The sequence below is a fragment of the Artibeus jamaicensis genome, unplaced genomic scaffold, assembly GCF_021234435.1.
Source record: "Artibeus jamaicensis isolate MK-2021 breed Jamaican fruit bat unplaced genomic scaffold, CSHL_Jam_final contig_497, whole genome shotgun sequence".
Lineage (NCBI taxonomy): Eukaryota > Metazoa > Chordata > Mammalia > Chiroptera > Phyllostomidae > Artibeus > Artibeus jamaicensis.
Window position 1 is genome coordinate 9011342 of NW_026521863.1, and position 20557 is coordinate 9031898.

The 20557-nt window shown below is 44.3% G+C and overlaps 1 protein-coding gene across 2 annotated transcripts in view; it reads left to right on the forward strand.

Annotated features, from left to right (window-relative positions):
- Positions 1-20260, forward strand: part of CNKSR3 (CNKSR family member 3) — a 77044-nt gene extending 56784 nt beyond the window's left edge. For both annotated transcript variants that reach the window (XM_037157618.2, XM_053668681.1), the window contains 8 exons: positions 2157-2276; positions 4314-4373; positions 8238-8306; positions 8552-8698; positions 12948-13072; positions 15671-15879; positions 16377-16466; positions 18711-20260. In XM_037157618.2, coding sequence (XP_037013513.2) covers positions 2157-2276; positions 4314-4373; positions 8238-8306; positions 8552-8698; positions 12948-13072; positions 15671-15879; positions 16377-16466; positions 18711-19006 — 1116 coding nt within the window. In that variant the 3' untranslated portion in view covers positions 19007-20260. The remainder of the gene's footprint in view (positions 1-2156; positions 2277-4313; positions 4374-8237; positions 8307-8551; positions 8699-12947; positions 13073-15670; positions 15880-16376; positions 16467-18710) is intronic.
- Positions 20261-20557: the final 297 nt, after the last annotated feature.

A 20557-nucleotide genomic window follows, 5' to 3' on the forward strand; every position in this document is an offset into this window, starting at 1 on the left:
TTAAAATGTGTCACTTGTTGGATTCTCCCCCTTGGAAAAAATTTTACTCTTTGGAATTTCCTGATTTTTTTTTTTTGTTGTTGTTTAATTTTGAAACTTTGGATGGATCTGATTGCGGGAAGTAACCACATATAACTACTGTGATTTCTACGTGGAGACCATTTCGTAGGGACCCTCACCTTGTCTTTAACATTTTACGTGGTCAGGGGTTGGCATTCAAAGAATGTGAGCATCATCATCATAAAAAAGATTGTGGACCTGAATTCAAAACATAAAACTATAAAAATCCTAGAAAAAAAAACCAGGAGATGTTCTAGGTGACCTTAGGTTTGGTGATGAGTTTTTAGATACAATACCAAAAGCATGAACCATCAAGGAAAAATTGCTAATGAGATTTTATTAAAATGTAAAACCCTGCTCTACAAAATGCAATGTTAAGAGAAGAAAAATATAAGTCCCAAACTAGGAAAAAATATTTAAGAAAACCCCACATATCAGATAAAGGACTTGTATCCAAAATACACAAGGAACCATTGAAATGCAATAATAAGAAAACAAACAATGCAATTAAAAAGTGTGTGAAAGATCTGAATGAAAGGACATCTTACCAAAAACGATACACAGCTGGCAATTAAGCATTTGAAAAAATATACATCATGTTTCATTAGGGAGTTGTAAGTTGAAATGAGAAGATGCCTCTGTATTCTTAGTAGAATAACCAAAGTACAAAACACGACACCACCAAATGCTGGCCCAAAAGTGGAGCAGTGGGAGCTCTCACTCCTCACTGGGGGATGCAAAGTGGTGCAGCCCCTGTGAAAGGCAGTGCGGTGGTTTCTTACAAACCTGAACATGCTCTTACCCTGTGGTGTAGCAGTTGCAGTCTTAGGCGTTTACCCAAATGAATGAAAAATCTACAGCTACAAAAACTTGCATAGACTGTTAACAGCAGCTTTATTCATGATTACCCCAATTTGGAAGCAACCAAGATGTCCTTCAGGAGGTGAATGGATAAACAAACTGTGGTCCATCCAGACATTTTACAGCTGAATATGATTCATCAATAAAAAGAAATACGTTCCCCAGCCATGAAAAGACTGGAGAAGCCTTAAGTGCATATTAGTAAGTGAAAGAAGCAAATCTGAGAAGGCTACATATGGTGTAACAATAACTATTTGACCTTCTGGAAATGGCAAAAATCATAGAGGCTAAACAGTCAACGATTGCCAGGGATTCATGGTGGAGGAAGGGAGAGAGATGACAAAGTGGAGCACAGGCGATTTCTGGGGCAGTGATACTATTATGTGTGATACTGTAACAGTGGATACGTGACATTATGCATTTGTCAAAACCCACAGACCTGTGCAAAAGAGAACCCTGATGTCAACTGTGGGCTTTAGTTAGTAATAATCTCCCAATACTGGTTAATCACCTGTAACAAATGTAATGTGCTAATGCAAGATATTAATAATGTTTTGTTATTATTAACTGTGTTACTGTATAACTATTGGAAGCTGGGTGGGAAAGGAAGTATGTAGGAACTCTGCCCTTTCAGTTCTATTTTTTAACCTGTCAATAATTTTGTCAATATTTGGTGTGCAGAGAGTATGAATGATCACTGAAAAAATACAGATGGTTGGGAATTGGTTCTCCTGGGCTGCCAAAAGGGGGCTCCTGCCCTGCCTGTGTCCGTCAGTGGTTGTATATGAGATGATATAAAAGCTGTACTTTTTAGACAAAGCTGAAAGAGTGGCATCATTCCTGCAGATAGCAAATACGGAGTCCAATTTCACTGAGCAGTATTATCAAAATGATTGCTGACCCTAGCTAAAGATTATAGGCAAAGTGCATTTCTTTCTAATAAACAACCTGAACTGAACTTACAAGCAAAATAGAGACAGACTCCCAGCCAGAGAGCAGGCTGACAGCTATGGGGAGGGGGAGGGAGGGGAGGTGGGGAGGGACGGAGCTAAAAAGAAAAAGGACTCGTGGACATGGACAACATGTTGGTGATTATGGAGGCCAGGTGGGATAAGGGGGATAAATGGTAATGGAAAAATACAATTAAAGTTTTTAAAAAATAAAATAAAATCCAGCTTGAGATAAACTTGGGTGATGGTTGAGCCTCTCCCAACTTTCTGCCTGTCCAACTCTAGGTCAAGGTTCTAAATGGCATCTGTGACAGAACGATCCGGTCCACCGCGGACCCCATCATGAGCCAGTGCGCATGCCTGGAGGAAGTGCACCTGCCGAACGTGAAGCCTGGGGAAGGCCTGGTGAGAATTCCAGCAACACTCATTTTATTTTCTAGTAATAACACACTGTCATTTATTAACTTTTCCCCACAATTCCATATTGCTATCACTATAATTCCCAATGGAATTAGACTGTCCTCCATCATGTAGTTAGGAACTTGCCATCTTGAACTGTTGATATGTTTTTTCCTAATATTTTGTTTGTTGTTTGTTTATGGGAAAGGAGGGAGAAAGACAGGGACAGAAATATCAGTGTGTGGTTGCCTCTCTCACACCCCCACCTGGGGACCTGGCCCGCAACCCAGGCACGGGAATTGACCAGCGACCTTTCGCTTTGCGGGATGACACCCAACCCACTGAGCCACGCCAGTCAGGGCTTGAACTGTTGATAGGTTTTATGTCTTCAAAGTGTAAAAATAAATACACTTTTAAAACTTGTCACTCATATCTTGCAGGAATTGTCTTGACAGTTCTATTTTTAGGAGTTAGCAGTGCAGGGAAGTAGAAAACATTTACTGAGAGGAAAGACGGTCTTTGGGTACAAAACAACATATGCTCCGAAAGTCTCTGCTAGCACTCAGGGTGGGTGCGAGAGGAAGCTGCTTGGAAAGAAGGATTCTTAGAAAACCATTCAGAAATGTTTCATCGGTAATGTCCTGAAGCTCCGTAATAACAGGCCCTGAGAATATATACAGGGTAGTTCCTCATTACCTAGATGAGCACTCAGACTCCTGATGAGATTAACTTGCTGAAATTTAAGTGACGGGAACTGAGGCCCATGGATGAACTTAGAAACTTTGAGTCAAGCTTAATCCCAGCCCTCAAGTGACTTAACCTCTGTATGCGTGGGTTTCCTTATCTGTCAAAGGTGAATAGTAATAACTGCCTCTGCAGGGTGTTGAACGTATTAAGTTAGATGAAGGGTGCTGAGCATCAGGTGCTGAACATGCAGTCCATGTGCAGTAATTGGTGGCTACAGCTACTACAGCTGCCATTGATGATGAGGAGGAGGAAGAGTGCCTAGGAGCTATAGGGAGATATCAAGGCTGTCTCTACTCTCAGAAAACCAAAGGTCAACAAGCCCTCATTCTTAGCAAGTAGAAATATGTATACAGAGACAGCTCGGCTTCAAAGTGAATGATGGACTGGAAGACTGGACAGGGAAGGCTTCCTGGAGCTGAGTTTAGAGTTATGCATTGAAGCAGAGAAAGGGCCCGAGTGGACGGAAGTGGAGTTGCTATTTCAGAAGGTAAAGCTGCACAAGCACGTGCTCTGGGCAGGGGCATGCCCTGGGCAGGGAGCAGCTGATCACTCTGAGAATGAAAACACGTAACTGGAGAGGAGAGGGATGGGGCGAACCCTCAAGGGGTCATCTTTGAGGAGATTCTCATTATGGAAGGGCAAGTTCAGGGTCAAAGTGATTTCTTGGGGAGAAGCTGTTATTGTGACATTGATACGAGGGTGAGCAATTACTCTTCGCCCAATCCAACTGCAGAAATGTGTTCTCGATGACATGGCTAACTCACAGGGAAAAGTGTATTTGTCTGATGCTTCCCTTAAAGCAGAAGGGGGCTTGCTTCTAGTTTACTTCTTATTTTGTGTTATTTAATAAAATCATTCATACATCCTGGTCTGGGTTGTTCGTGGGTTGAGTAAGTCAACCTACAATGACGGCTGATACCAAATTTGACTGAATATATTGTGTCACTGAACAAAGAGATGGTCAGGAGAGAACAGCCCTTGTTTGAAAGGCCTCCTTCATCCTGCAGGGCTGGGAAGATTCTCTCTGAGTCCCCAGAGTCACAGCAAAATTTGGTGTGCCTGGTACACACATGAGGATCAAAGAGATCTCGTTTCTGATTTCTCCCACTAGTATTTCAGTGTGTTCGGTTCCCCTCCCCTGCTCTGAGGATCTTGTTTCACAGTGTTTCTGGAGGCTTCAAAATGAGCATTGTTCTGCAGGGACTGCCTTTAATGTTTTATAAGTTCAAGTCACACTTGCGGCTATATTTGTAAACAATGGAGTAATGAGTTAATATTATCTGTGACTCCCTCCAGGGCATGTACATCAAATCAACCTATGATGGACTGCACGTGATTACTGGAACCACTGAGAACGTAAGTGCCTGTCCACGCAATGTAAAAGCGATCAGATGTTTAAACAAATTGGACACAGGGTCCCCATGCTTTTCATTTAAATGTGTGCATGCTGTTTTATTGTCTGTAGTGAGAGCATGGGCGCCTGTTTCGTTTATCATGCCGCTAGTATGCTGCTTATCACCAGCTGTTGTCAATTTATTATTTAAATTGCCCTTTATTGCTCTTTCATGCATCTTGCCCTGTGTTTACCCCACCTTTGTTTTCATTATTCCTTTTGTACCCTGAAAGTATTAATGCATAAATACAAAAGACAGTGATCTGTTTCCTATTGAGAGTCACTCTTACAAGAGCTATGTGTAAAATACAGTGTTTTTTGGTTCGATGGAATCTATGTGTCACCAAAGCGACTATTTTGGGATTTTTGTATGACAAAGATTCTTTTTATAGAGTTGTATTTCATAACATTTGGTATGATGTTGAAATTTAGGGTTTTTTGTCCCCTAAGCTTTTGAATAGAAACAGTGAGGCTGTTGCTGCTATGAGAGACTTTGTACACTATTATCCTTCGTTTGGAAATTCTCCTACATGGATGGCATTTCTTTAGCCCTGAAACATTTTGAATTTGTGAAAAGTAGAGCTCAGTGAATGCTTTCTTTTTGCAACCTACAAGATGGCAAGCTTTTAAATGACATTGATATGAAGCTTAAAGTGTCTGATTAGCTTCCAGGGTCTGTGTAAAAAAAGCATGTGTCTGTGGAGTTAATTTACCATTTAATCAACTAAGACAAGAGGAAATGATGTCTTAAAACAGAAGAAATTGGGTACCTACTTTTCTAATCTGTTTGGCAGAAATGTGTGTTGAATTTAGGTCTTTTGATAAAATGGCATGACCTCTGATGAGGGTTTGTGACACAGACTTGGTTTTTGTAGGAAGAAAATAATGGCATTGCTTAAGGCAGTTAGTGAATTATAAATAAATTGTGTGGTTCTGGCAGATGAATGAGTAAATGTCTTTAAGCGTTCTTTGTTGAGCTACATGGAGAACACACAGGGAACCACTAAAAATTTTTATACCATCTCACCTAATGGGCAATAACAACACAGGAAGTTCTTCTTTTAGACTGAGGATGGTGAAAAAGAAGACAATGAATAGTGTATCACACAGTTCACCCCTTGTCCTTATCCAAGACTTCATATATTTCAGCTGAACCATGACAAGAATACACTCGGAGACCACTCAGGGCATTGTTTTAGAGTTGGGTGGATTCAGAAGGGTGGTGACTGAGAGTTAAGCTTTTAGAGTTGTTTTTGCACCTAGCAATTAGGTGATCTCATTAACAACCAGACCTGTGTGGCTCTAAATTCCCTCTGGTCTTCTTGAAGCAATTTCAATCTTGGATAAATGGAGAAATGTGTGGAACACTGTAATGTCGCTACTGGACGGCACACAGATATTTCATCTTCAAAGGGAGCCCCTTCCTTTTGTTTTAAGGATGAGAGATGAGTGAGAGACTAAATGAGCTGCTTTTCAATCAAATGACATATCAAATATAACGATACATTTTCCAAAAATTCCCACCTAGTCATAAGACTAGGTGAGTGATTCAGGGTTTGCCTGGATGTAGTTGACCCTAGTGAAGGACTGTACGTAAGTCGCCCCAGAGACGGGTGGTTTCCCTCCAGTTAAAGATTAAGAAATGAGCACTCGTCTCACTCTGGTGATCCATTTGAGAATGCCACCCGCTCTTTCAGACATTCAGCCCTGTTCACTGAGCACCCAGAATGTGCTGAACACTTGCTAAGTCCCGTAGATGAGGGTGGGAAGTTAAGTCAGAATCCACGTTTCATGGGCTTAACTTGGACATCTTATACTTCATGCTGGTTGAAAACGCCCACTACAGGACAGCTTTCCAGCTTAAACTTGCTATGACTTCAGAGTCAGAACGTCTTAATGGAAACCCAGTGGGGTGGGTGATAGTGGACGAAAATGACCCATTGCATTGCCAAGCCAATGATCTCCGTGTTCCTCTATCTTGGACTCCAAGCTGAAGCAATGCCAGGGGCCATCTCAGTCCTCTAGGACTTTTTTGTTCTGTTTTTGAGGTTATCCAGGAAGCCGTGATCATTCTAAAGTCAGACCGGACAGTATCTAGTGATTCTTTATCTAGCTTTTTTTTTTGTTTGTTTGATGTTCGACACCTTGACAGGAGTCTTGACAGGATCCCCTCCGTACCCCTGTTCCACCTCCCCCGACCCCATGAGATGAAGTGGGAATGAGATTAGCTTCTGAAGAATGGATACATTCTTCTTCAGGTCATCACCCTTCTGCTGCAAACCAGAACAAGCATCGTTTTTCAGCAGGCCTGCTCATGGTGAAGATAGGCAAGAGCTCTTGGCCTAGGGAGAATTGCAGTATCGCTCTCTCTTTACCGGTGTTCTGCCAAGCACAACTCTTAATCACTCGGTAGGACATTTGAGAAATGAATGTGGGAGGATCCTTAGGAAGGGAAGTCAATTCAGGACATTGGGGCTTTTATTTTAAGATTGCGCATCTGTAAATGGGGGCTTCCTGGCATGGGGGCCAGCTTTTATAAGGCAAAACTTGCCTTAAACAAGTCTTCAGCTCAGGAAGATGAGCTGGGAAAGTTGGTCTCTTGCTCTGGGTTAAGCATCTGACACACAGGGACAAAAAGGAGCATTGGTGTGTTCATTCATTTTTACATGCCTCAAGAGAGATTCCAGTTAGGCCATCTCCCTCCGATTCCCATGACGCCGGTCTCTCAGGTGAGACACTGCTGGTTGTTATAGCAGCAGGTTTTTCTTAAAAAATAACAGCCACACCTGTGCTCTGTGTAGGCCCTAGAGAAATGAAGGGGAGTGTTGCCACAGTTTGATGCTGCTTTTTGCTCATGCCTAGTGGAGTCTGTCACAACAGCTGAGTGAGAAAATTCAGCAAGTGTGTCTTCAGTTTAGTTGCCACCCCCCAACCCTGTTCAAAGGTGCTATTTTTTTTAAGGATAGTTGTAAATTGTTTGAGATTCAGGCAGTTACATCAGTTACCAAATAAAATGTTCTGGCCTAGACAACATTTGATTATCATGTGAAATCAAAGGTTTATCTTTTCCTTCTCTTTTGTTCATGTAAGATATCTTAATCATAAACAATTCTAGATTGGTTAAAGGGACAAGAATACTATGGCCAAAATATTTGATAAGTAGACTACATCAGTATGTCTATATAGACATACATATGTGAGTATGTATTTGCAAATTTGTGGTAAAGTATTCTTTTGGAAAGTAAAGTCTGGAAGTTTGTTTTGATACTGGAAACATGTTTATTTTGAATTAAACCTGCAAATGAGGAGAAATTTAAATGTATTGTCTTTAAAAAAAACATTTCTCTTTTTACCATCTTTCTACTTTAATACCATTGTGATAACATGTAAAACAGCGTTGAGTGAAAATAAGACTTAGCTTTAATAATGACTTAGAAGGAGGTGGAGTGACAGAGTTACAGTTAAACAGCTTTTACAGGATTCGTTTTATAAGGGTGGGTATTTTTTAGGTGAGCCCCAGTGGCTTTTACCAGCTCATCACATCCACAGCGTGTCCCACTCTCCCTGCCAGGTGACATGAAGCCAGCTGTTGTCACTGACAGATTACCTGTTATCACAGGCCACTGATAAAACAGACACCGCAGGTTTCAGTGCACCAGGTTCTGCACAGGATGCAGTCTCAGGGAGCTCACATGCGCTGTGTAATCTGTCTTGAGAAAAGCACATTTCCATTGCGCATTGTCTATAGAAGAAAGAAGGATGAAGAACCACAAGCAGAAAGAAAGGCAAAGCTTAGAAAATAAGACCGGTCTCTCTGTTTCTCATAGTCTCCTGCAGACAGGTCTCAGAAGATCCACGCTGGGGATGAAGTCATCCAGGTCAACCGGCAAACTGTGGTGAGTTTTTCATTGAGACCTAAGACATAATACTCCCCTCTAAGGATCTGCACCTAAATCCAGAGCCATTTTGCTTGAATTTTTAAAATTTGAAGTTTTCCATAATTTTAGGTAGTACTGAGATGAACATATTTGTACCTACTTCTTTGCTCCCAGCTGATTTCCTTGAGATCCATTCATAGGTTTGATGTTTTTCCTTATTCATGAGCGGGTCCCCTCCCTTCATTTTCTTTCTTTGAATGAAGGTGGGATGGCAGCTGAAAAATCTGGTGAGAAAATTGAGAGAGAATCCGACGGGAGTTGTGCTCTTGCTGAAGAAGCGCCCCACAGGGTCCTTCAACTTCACTCCTGCGCCTCTGAAAAACCTGCGGTGGAAGCCGCCTGTCGTGCAGGTATCTGGGTCTATTTCCATGGTCTCTTATAAGCCTCCGCCTGGTATCAGGGCTTGGCCAGCACTCAAGAAAAAGCAACATAAAAATGGGAAGGAGATCGGTTTTGGGATCTGTATATGCATAATTCTCCTATAATCCTACTTACACAAAAATAGACATTCTAGATCTGCACTGAACAGTACCGTGACCACTAGCCACATGGGACTATTTAAATAAAACGAAGAGCTCAGTTCCTCAGTCTCACTAGCCACATTTCAGAGGTTTAGTAGCAACATAGGCTAGTGGCTGCCATGGCTGCAGGAAGTTCATGCTCAGTCCTTCTCTCTCATTTCAAATGGGCAATGATATGTATCCAGTTTGAACCCTAACCTTGGGGAGACCATGTGGGGTTGGGTCAGGGGTAGGGACCATGGGAATAACCCACCTGGTGGCGAGAAGCATCACTTGATTGTGTAGACATTGTTTAGAATTGCCTGTCTTGGCTGATAATCAAAACCAGACTGGCTTTTAGTGAGGCTTATTATTTAAATGTTCTACAAACAGTACACTCCTTTGTCGCCTGCACCTTGGTGGACCGTGCCCACCGACCAACCCCCTCGTTATACCAGTGGTCCTTTGCATTTATTACCTAAACCACACATGAAAAGCAACGGCATTTGAATGTCCTTTTATAAGGTTGGGATTGTAATGTATGTGTAACTGTGGTTTGTTACACATCTTCAAATGGGAGGAACAGTTGTAATCTCAAGCCATCCATTTGGATACTTCATGATGCACAGAACACTGGGAGGTGGATTAAATAACAGGGCGTGGAGGGTGGAGCAAGGAGGGGCACAGAATTAAACTCCTGTCTTAAATAATAGCTGATTGTATTAATCACACCCCGACTGCTTCTGTGTGCATTGCTCAGTGCAGGGGTAACATCTTTCAATTTGGGTGGGGAGGATTCTCAGAATGTATTACTTAATATCGCAGAAGTCTTACTTCATCTTTAGTAGTTGATGGAGTGCCTGCCAGCTACTTGGTGCACAGAAGAAATGTTAGGCTCTGAAGAAGGGGAGGTGGGGGTGGGCCGGGGAGGTGAAGGCCCCCTGCCCATGGAGGGGGGAGCACTTTGGAGCCTGGAATGGCAGATGGGATTTGGCCAGTGGGACACCATGTCACAGAGGAGATGGATGCTGTTCTGATGAATGCTGTTCTGTAGACATGCGTCTACAAATGCCAGCAGGGGAGGGTGGTGTCCTAGGCAAGGTTTCCTAGAAGCAGAGTCTGTGACGGATTCTTGTCAAACTGATTTTTGAGGATGTGGCTTCGGGTAAAACTTGTAAGGGAGGAAGGGAGACAGTAGGGAGCAGGAAGCCAGCAAGGTGGTGTGTCAGGTAAACTCTGGCCTTGGCCTGTTGTACAGGTGTAACCACAGAACAACAGGCTCCCATAGCTGTACTCAAAGGGAGGGGCTGTCCGCTGGGAGTCATTCTCCAGAGAAGGAGAGAGCTGTGAGCTTTGAGCAATCAACTCATGAGCTGGGTTGGCTGGCTGGCAGAGGGGCTGTGGGTATATGGGCACGGTGGCCCTACTTCAGGAATGCGTAGATGGGACATTCCCTCCGTTTCCCACCCCCGTCAGCCCTGGCAGAGGGCAGGAGAGGCAGCGGGGCTGGTGGGCCGAGGTAGTCCAGACTGCCAGGGTTAGGAGCATGCACTTCATCCCCGAGGTGGGCAGTTGTTTTTTACATGAATCTATGCGTTGGGTTTCCAGGGGTGCCCTAACAGAGCACCCCAGAGTGGGTGGCTGAAACAAAGTTCCTCTCCTCACAACGCAGACGACTAGAAGGAGTCTGAGCTCAGGGTGTTGTCAGGGTCGGTTTCTTCGGAGGCCCCTCTCCTTGGCCTGCAGACATCCGCCTTCTCCCTGCGTCCTCATGTACTTGTTCTGCCACCAGTCTGTGTCTGAACCTTATAGGGACACCAGTCATTCTGGATCAGGCCCTAAGCTAATGAGCTCATTTTAACTTTGTCTCCAAGGCCCTATCTGCAAATACAGGTACATTCTGTGGTCCTGGGAGTTAGGCCTTCAACTCGGGGATCTTGAGGCGGACGTAGTTCAGCCCAAGACATAATCTAACAGAGGAAGCACCAGGGGGGAGCTGTTGTATGTCTAGGTGGTCGGTGCTGTGGTTCTGAGAAAGGCTGGTGACGGGGATTCAGTGAAAGGCTCATATATGAAGCTCTTTGGAAACAGACTCACAAAGCTGCGCAGCATAGTGGTTAGGAGACGGGCTCTACACACAGTTCAACCCCTTGAATTCAAATCCCAGCTCTACTGCTTATGAGCTTCGGGGCTTAAGACAAAGTACTTATCTTTCTGAACCCCCCTCCTCACTCATTATTAGTGTGGACTGTTAGAAAAGTCCACACTAATAACGTGGACTTTTCACTTTGGGCTGAGTGATGAGGAAAGCCAGCATGGCAGGTGTGAAATGTGACAGTGACAGTGAACCTGGGTGGCCGTATCAGTGACAGAAATTAGCATGTGAGCAAAGAGCCATCTGGAAAGCAGAGATGATGGCCCATTTGAGCATCACAGAGTTTGAAGTGATAGGGGAACATTCAAGTGGATGTGCCCAGAAGCTAAGTGAAAATCATTCTAAGTGTAGGTTAGAGTCGGACCCTTAACCTCTGGACATTCGCTTAGGAAGGGCGCACTTCCGTTTTCTCTGATTTTGTCTACCTTCACGCCAAGTTCGCTGAGTGTGGAGTTTGGGTTAAGAGGTGATGGTGAGGGATGAGACATTCACTTTTGCTTTAGACCCAGGGAGAGGACTGCTCTCAAAACGCAGAGGCCTTTTTATAGCTCAGGTGCCATGTGTTCTCGCGATATGTCAGGGCATCTACAGAATCTGTACCTGTGCTCCGTAGAGTCTTTCAGCTCCTCCCCCGTGTCGCTGTGTGAGTGTCTTTCTTCAGGGGCCTTTGTGTTTTGGGTCATAGTCCTGGTTGGTGAGGAGTGCTGATTTGGAAGTAATCATCAGTGTTGGCATTTTCAGAGTGCTTGGTCGGCGGAAATGCTCCAGTTTGCTTTTCTTTTACTTGTTGAGGACCTGGATCCTGGCCCTGTGTGTTCAGACATTGTCCAAGATAAACAGGTTGAGATGTTAATCAATTACACATTGAGTAGAGTTGACCTGTTCATGGCCAACATCCAGGATGTGGTGCTTATGCTACAGGAGATGAAAGACTGAGCCCCTGTTTTTCTGAGTCCTCTGGGAAAATGGGCCATCACTCTGTGATCAGTGGCTATTCCAGGCCTTCCCATCCTTTGAACCTAGTTCACCATCTCATTATGGGGGCACAGTGGGATCTTCCATCACCATCTGGGCTAGGTAAGGTTTGGGGTGCCTTTTGCTGTCTGTCCAGGGCCCAGCGCAGTTCTCACGTGGCCCCTCCATGGACGTCTTCATGCCCTGACTCTGAGAGTTCCTTGCTGTTCCTTTGCCGACCAGAAAGTGATTACTGTTGTTGTTAGTCTATAGAAGAGATAAGACTGAAGGCCTCATGCAAGATCTTTAAAAATAGGTCTTTTGACATCAGCATAATTAAAATGAAGCTGTGTGGATTTTTTGTTTTGAAAATTAGCTTATATGCATGTGTATATATGTGTAACACTGAATTAAACGCTGTACGGTTGTGCATTTCCTGTGTGACGAGCAGAGTGCTAACAGCATTACATATATTATCTCGCTGGATTCCCATAGCTACCCTGGGTTGGTCCTGTACTTGTCCCCATTTACTTCTCTTTTCTAGACAAAGCGCAGAGAAGTTCAGTGATGTACACAGCTAGTTCCCCCTGACACGTGGTTTTCTTTTCGTGGCTTTAGTTATCTGTGGTTCCAGTTAACTGTGATTAACCATTGTCCAAAAACATTAACTGGAAAACTCCAGAAATAAGCAACTTATCTACTTTTAAGTTGCTTGCCCTTCTGGGTAGAGTGATGACATCCCTCCCTGCCCCGCTCTGTCCCACATGGGGCATGAATCATCCCTTTGTCCAGCATCTCCCCATTGTACGGGCTACCTGCCCTTTAACACTTCATAACCACCCCAGTTTTAAGATCAGCTGTCAGGTATTTTGAGAGAGAGACCCCATTCGCGGACCTTTTATTACACTATATGGATTCGGGAGGGGGAGACGTGTCCCAAGGATGACCTCCAAGGTGACCTCCGCCCTTGTGCACCTGCTCCTGTTTCAGACCTCGCCTCCACCCACCACCACCCAGTCCCCCGAAAGCACCATGGATACCTCGCTGAAGAAGGAAAAGCCAGCCATCCTGGACCTTTACATTCCTCCCCCGCCGGCCGTGCCCTACTCTCCCCGGTATGTATGGCTCTGTCCCTCTGTGTGGCATGCACATCTCCTGTTCGTGGAGGTTCCAGGTGGTGGCGTGAGATCCCAGGGCTCTTGAGGGGAAAAGTTGCTGAACCCCAGTGTGGCAAGTTCCAGTCCTAAGACTGTTGTTAAGGAGTGTGATCCTGGGGGTGGGGGTGGGGTGGGGGGGCAGCAGTGAAGGTGGTCAAAGGCACAAACTTCCAGTTATAAGATGAGTAAGTCCTGGGGAATGTCATGCGGGATGGTAACTATAGTTTACAATTGTACATCTTGTATATGCAAGTTGCTGAGAGAGTGGATCTTGAAATTCCTCATCATAAGAAAACAAGACTTGGTGACTGTGTGAGGTGATGGATGTTATTTAAACTTACTGTGGTGATCATTTCTATATCTATCTGTCTATTTGTCTAAAATAATTATTTTGTACACCTTGGACTAATAATACAATGTTATGACAATTGCATCTCGGTGAAACTGGGGGGAAATCTGTGACCCTTCAGTGGGGAAGTGCAGGGACAGATCCAGGTGTCATGGGCCTTGTTGCTTTATAGCTGGGTGGGGGAAGGGCTCTTCACAGAAGCACGAGCTCTTGGCAATGCACTGCTGTGGCTCCTCCTTGGACAGGGGAAGGGGCTGCTGGGGGTCCCTAAAGCTGAAGCTTCATGCACTACCTGGTAAATTCACCTCTGGGGAGGAAGGTAATAAATATTTCTGGGACATGAGCTAAAGTTACAGCTTTATTTTGCTGAAAGAGATACATTCTTCATAGCACTTAAAAATGTGACTGTAGGTGTGGATAATGCTGTATTTGCACACGTGTGTGTTTATGTGTGTGTCTACCATAAATTCTTAAAGGCCATTGCTTTATAATGGCTTTCTTTAATGTTACACGGTGTAATGAGGGTGGCCGCACTAGATGTTATATAGGGGTGATTTAGGTGTGAAATATAGGCTCATTCATGTTAACTTACACATTTACATGGGTTGGTAAAGCCAGAGAATCTGGCTCATTCATTCTGTATGCATTGACTTGGTGTTAGCCCGGGGTTTCCATATTACACGGAACAGATACAGTTCTTGCCCGCAGACAACTGCCAATGTCTTTAGTCAGCTGTTCAAGAATAACTTGAGAAATATGTAATTATGCTATAATGTTTCATAAGACAAAGTTCAGGCTGAGCTTATAGTGGTGTTTTACTTTATATTGGAATGTTTCATTTGTTTGTTTTGTTGTAAGCTGAACCATTTGCTTCTACTGGATTTATTTCTGCCACCAAGAAGAATTAACATCATTTTCCTCTTCTTTGAGTCCTGATTTGCCCAGAACTCCTTAAGGCACATAGAACAGTCGCTTTAGGTGGTCAGGGGCATTCTGGTTGGTAGACAGGACCCTTCCTCATAGTCACAGACCAAGGTCCTGTGGAATGGGATCTTATGTGTGTTTAAAGCAACAGGCTGTTGCCTTTGCATATACAAAACACGAGAGTGTCACTGATCATCAGTGTGTGGGTCGTTCTATCAGAAACTGTAGGGAGAACAGCCCCCGACTCCCACCCCCAAACCTGAATGTTCTTGTCTGGGTCTCAGGGCAGTGGCAAGAAAGAGAGAAATGCACGTATTGAGCAAGAAGAGGAAGTGGGGCTTTGAATCTACTTGGATGGGGCACAAGTGCACGTGTGTGTACACACACACCACCAACGAAGGACGGTTTCCGAGGAATGAAAAATGCAAATGGTTATGGGGAACCAATGCTGAGTCATGAAAGTTTTGTGAATGGGGAAGTTACATGCCAGGTTTAAAATATGGAGATGGATTCATGGGGGACGGGGTGCATAGGCAGCCACTCCCTGGGGACCACCACCGCATGGACTAAGCCGGTCTTCAGGTTGGTTTGGACTCAGCTGATGCTGTATTTTGTCTGGTAGTTTGTACAGTAAATCATCTAGTAGAATTTACTAAATGCAGAAGACGTAACGAGCCGGTCACTTGGACTCAACTGAAATTAATTTTAACTTTTATTGTAAGCTGACATTTAGGAGGAGTCAAGTTGTAATCAAAGATCCAACTTTTGCCAGTCTCTGTACTTAGTTCAGAAAATAGACACGCTCCATTGAGGACTACAAAGGCCCTTTGTGTTTTTGACATAATGTTCAAATCTGACAGCCCCACTACACATCAGGTGTCTTTTTTCCCCCTGGATCTTGGCAAAGACACTACTCTGGGCATGAGAAAAATGGTCCAATGGGTCACACCTTGACTTGAGAGTCTGGTGGGACATTGGCGGTTCCCTGGCAGGACAGAGACATGGGGAAACCAGATCCACCTTCTCAAAGATATATTTGTATCCTTTGAACACATTTGAAAAACACTTATTTCCCATTGTTTAGTAGGGTCATGGCATTGACTCACACTTAATAGTATCTCTGTGTATTTGAGGAACAATTAGAATTGAAAAAGTAACCCTTTTCCCTCTGGCGGAAAAGGCGATTTACATTTTATGTGTAAATCACATAAGGCTGCGTTCTGTGATTCTTCAGCGGGGGAGGGACTTTGTCAGCAGGTCCCTTATTGCCCACTGTCTTCCAGGGACGAGAATGGGAGCTTCGCTTACGGAGGGGTCACTAAGTGCAAACAAGTCGTGCCTGCTCCCAAGGGTTCAGAGTCCCCCAATTCCTTCCTGGACCAGGAGAGCAGAAGACGGAGATTCACCATTGCCGACTCCGATCAGTTGCCTGGGTATTCGGTTGAAACCAACGTTCTGCCCACAAAAATGAGACAGAAGACACCGTCTTATGGTACGAGTCTGAGTATTTGTTTTGTTCTGCTGTTTGCACTTCTTCTCCTCCCCACCCCCTTCCTTATTTGGAACTGTTGGATGAATTTGGCAGGCCCTCAGGGTAATCTGAGGAAAACATAAACCTCAATGAAATTCTAAGTATGAGACCTTTATTCATCTCTCTAAAGCGAAGCCTTGTTGAGTCATTGCTCTGCCTGGCATCAAAGCCCAGCGGGTGAGATCATGTTCCAGTTTTAACTTTCAGAGCCTGGCGTTTCACTGTGGAGTCGCTTCGCTCTGTGCGCCTGCAGACTCCAGTTCAGCACGCCCCCGTCTTGATTGTGTGCTATGGAAATCCGATGCTTTCAAATACTTTCCTTATTTTATATTATGTTATGGCTTCTGCTTAAGTGAGTGTGCTTTGGCGGGGGTGGTGGTCTAAGTTGCAAATACAGGGGAAAGATTCTCTGAGCTAAAAAGTCACCCAGTGTCACTTTCCTTCCCCTCCCTCTGAAGGCAAGCCCCGGCCTCTGTCCATGCCTGCGGATGGGAGCTGGATGGGGATCGTGGACCCTTTTGCCAGACCTCGAGGCCATGGGAAGAAAGGCAAGTTTTTAAGCAAATCATATCCAATAAGGAATCCAAAGACCCGGGCTCTAGTTTCAGCCCTATTTCTAAATGTATTGTTGTAACTGGAGAGAGGACTTATTCTCTCTGAGCCACATCTTGTCATCTCTAAAATCAGGATGGCTGAAGATCTCTCAGATCCAACTTATTTCTAGAACGGCCGAACTATGCAATGCTCTTAGTGATTGTAAATCTCCCGATTAGCAGTATGTGCTTTGAAAAGGCTGTAGGCATTAATGGTCCGGATTCTAAGCAAGTAGAAATAAATTATTCATATGCAATCGCATCCTAAATTTTATGGCTGATATTAGTGGAGTCTGTTTGACTTTTCATGAACAGGCATGGATTTCCCCCCCTCCCAAATCTAATCATTGTGGTAGGGAGTAATTACTGTGGGAAAAGAAATTTGTGTTTCGTTAACCCTGTAATCGCTCGCTGGTTATTATACCAGTCTGGAGGGGAATGTTCATAAATATCCCTGTGTTTTTGCCAGTTTACACTTGATGATCTCAACACTGGCAGGACATTATAACTGCCTTTGCAGCAAGGAAACACAGCAGGCTTTAGATAGGGAAAGGAAAAAGGAAACGTTCTGAAAGCAGCCTCTGACCTCTTCTCGGGACTTGGTAAAACCAGGTGCCCGAATCACCTGGGTTGTGCTCACGTGGAAGAGGAAGAAGACACCTGTGTAAAGTCCAGAACACCTCCCGCTGACGTGTGACAGTCTGTGGAGCTGTCAGCAGATGGCAGGCTGTGTCCTTTGTTTAGTTTTAGAAATGCCAACATCTTTGTTGCTGCTCTCTTAGCCTTTTAAGGTCTGATTTAGCCTTTTATTTCCTTCACGCACTGAGAGATGGCAAGGGATGGGGGGAGTGTGAAATCAGTAATTGGAAGCACACTTGACCCCTTGTCCCACCTTCCACATTTTTTCTTGTATGATCATTTTAGAATGAAAAATGTCTGCATGGTGCACACCTTAAAAAGAGGAATGCAGCTTTATCGAGATGTACCTCACATATACTGTGAAGCCCACCCTGTTAAAGTGTACAACTGAGTGATTTTGAGTATAATCACAGGGTTGTGTGTCCATCACTGTGATCTGATTGCAGAACGTTTTGCCACCTTGAAAGGGGACCCCGAGCCCATAAGCAGTCACTTCTCATTTGTTCCTCCCTCCGTCCGTGGCAACCCTACTTTCTGTCTTTGTGGGTTTGCTTATTCTGGACATTTCATGTCAATTGACTCATACAGTATGGGGCTTTTTGACAGTGGGTACTTTTTAAAAGCAGCTTTCCCTCTTTGATTACAAAAGCAAAACAAGTACATTGAAGAACATCTAGAAGGTACAAGAAGATAAAACCCAGCTGTTAATCTGCTTCCCCAAACTAGAAATAATCACTAGGAATGTTTTGTGTGTCTTCTGGTTATTTTCATAAGTACAATTATACATTTAGAAAAAATTGCAGAATGGAAGAAATAGATGTTCAGTAATACTATGTAAGCTGAATATTTATCTAGAACATGTTTTTAATAGCTGCATTAGTAATCCATCTTGTGGCTATGATACCTATTATTCAGTCATTGTTGGACATTTAGGTTATTTATGTTTTTATCCCTACACCCCCCCATCATAAATAATGCTTTAATAAGCACCCTTGTACATAGATCTTTGCACATTTTTAGGGGTGGAATTTTTTGGTCAAAAGAATGCCAAAGTGCCCTGCATTGTAGATTTCTGTTCAGTTTCATAAATACCCCCCACCAATCCCAGGGGAGTCTGCTGGTGTCTTGGGTGGGATCGGTTTGTCTTGTTCAGAAAAGTTCTGAGCATTGCAGAGCATTAAAAATTTTGGACCTTATCCAGTAAAGGTGACTAGTGCCTGTCCTTCACTCAGGGTGACAACGGAAGGTACCCCCACCTTTCTGAATGCTCCAGGATAAGAAGCATGTTCTAGAAGCACACGCTGTGTGCTGCAGGCGTTGTGGAAGGACAGATGGGGAAGGGGTGATGGAGTTGCACAGCTTTCTCTCTTTGTTTCTTGGTTTCAAGCATAATTATGAAGATTGTTACACTGGTAAAGAAGGGCAGGGGTCAACGAGGCTGTGTAGCCTGTCCTGGGAGCAGGGCAGAGTGTGGTACCCACCATAGGCTTCAGGCCCAGTTAATAGTGTTATATGGTGTTCGGTTATTTTAATGGGCTTGTGGTCTTTGTCTGGAAACAGGTGAGGAGGCCCTGTGTCGCTACTTCAGTAATGAACGGATCCCTCCGATCATCGAAGAGAGCTCCTCCCCCCCATACCGGTTCTCCAGGCCCACCACGGAGAGGCAGCTGGTCCGAGCAGACTACATCCGAGGCAGCAGGTGCTACCTCAGTGCAGATCTCCATAGCAGCGCCACGATGCCATTCCAGGAGGAAGGGACCAAAAAGAAATCCGGCTCCTCCGGGGCCAAGTCCTCGTCTGCGGAACCGTCCCTGCTGGTCAGCTGGTTTACTCGCCTGAAACTGTTGACGCACTGAGCCCTGCCCTCCCCGGACTCCCCACCGCCCCCGCTCCCAAGTGCCTTGCTTCCCCCGTGGACAACCTGTTCTGATTTTCATGCACAGTATTATGTAGACACCTTTTGTGAATTAATTTTATTTTATATTTGGAAAATTGTACGTTGCCCTTCTTGGAATGTTGAAGGAAGTGGGTGGGAATGAATCTAGAGGGTCTTAGGCGCTGGTTTGTGGAAGTGGAAGGAAGAGGTGGGTAGAGTGGGCTTTTCTTGCTTCCTTAGAGTCAGAACGTGGAGACACGCTCTACAAACCAAGCCTCTGCCAGGAATGGTAAGGTCCCTGGGCAGAACTGGGGCATTATCCATTGTTGGGGTGGGAGAAAACTGGTGGCCATTGTCCCACAGGTGTGTTGGTTTGTGGTCCCACCGGTCCACCTGAAAAAGTCAGTGGAGAAAACATTTTCATTGTGATTTTTTTCAAGCTACATACCCCATTTGTCAGTGTAGCTGCGGCTTTGACTTTGAAATAACGTGTTTCGGAAGTGTCTGCCGCTCTTTCAGAGCAGAGGTGTAAGCATAGACCTGTTACACTTGGTTCATCCCTCTCCGTAACAGTCTCTGTGCAGGTTGATTGATACAGAAACACACTGAGATAGGGCTTATCACGCACACAGAAGTGTATGGTTCTGCGGGGCGGTGTTTTCATACATTATTGTCTTCGAGGGAGAAGAAGCTATGGGATTTGCTGACAGCCAAAGTATCGTTAAGGAAAAGGAAGCCACCGGACTCAAGTTTGTGAAAGACACATCGGTTTGCATTTGGACCTATTTGGTGTCTATCTTCCAGAAAAGAACGGACAGTTCTTCAATATTACACATTTTGCTAATTAGAAATATCTTGGAAAGTCTCACGGTCACAGATTTTCAAGTAGCATCAGGTATTTTGGAAAAGTGTGTCTGGATATTAACTCTTGTTTAAACTGAATGTATGATATTTTGTTAGAATGGAAAACTACTATCTTGTTAATTTAAGTGTTTTAAATATAGTTGTATATTTTTCTTACTCTTAGTCACATGTAACGGAACTATTTCTGTTTTGCGCCATACACAAAGCTCGTGAAAAAGAGCGTTTGGGGTGTTTTCAGGTTTACAAGTGACTGACCGCATGGCTGTCGCCACCAGGAGCACGATCATTAAAAAACAAAATAAACCCTCCCAAGAATTTGGGATTTTGATGGATTAGAAATGGGAGTGCGAAGTAACAGTACATGTGGGGGATTTTCTGAGGTGTCTTTTTAGGCAGAGCTGGAATCCCTGATTCAAAAATACCTGAAGCCCCCACCCCTGAAATATTTATTTTGCCGAACTTCCTGAAATTCAGTGAATTGGAGATTCCCTGGAGTAAGCAAACAGCTTCCCTTTAAAACGGCTCGGGTGAGGTGAAGCAAACGAACAACCCTCACAGATTAGTGTGATTGAATTCAGCCAGGCCTGGCCTGTCACCCTCTAAGGGAACTGCAGTTGAGGATATGGGTGTTTCATGGGGGACGGAAAGGAGTTTGCCAAACCGAGGG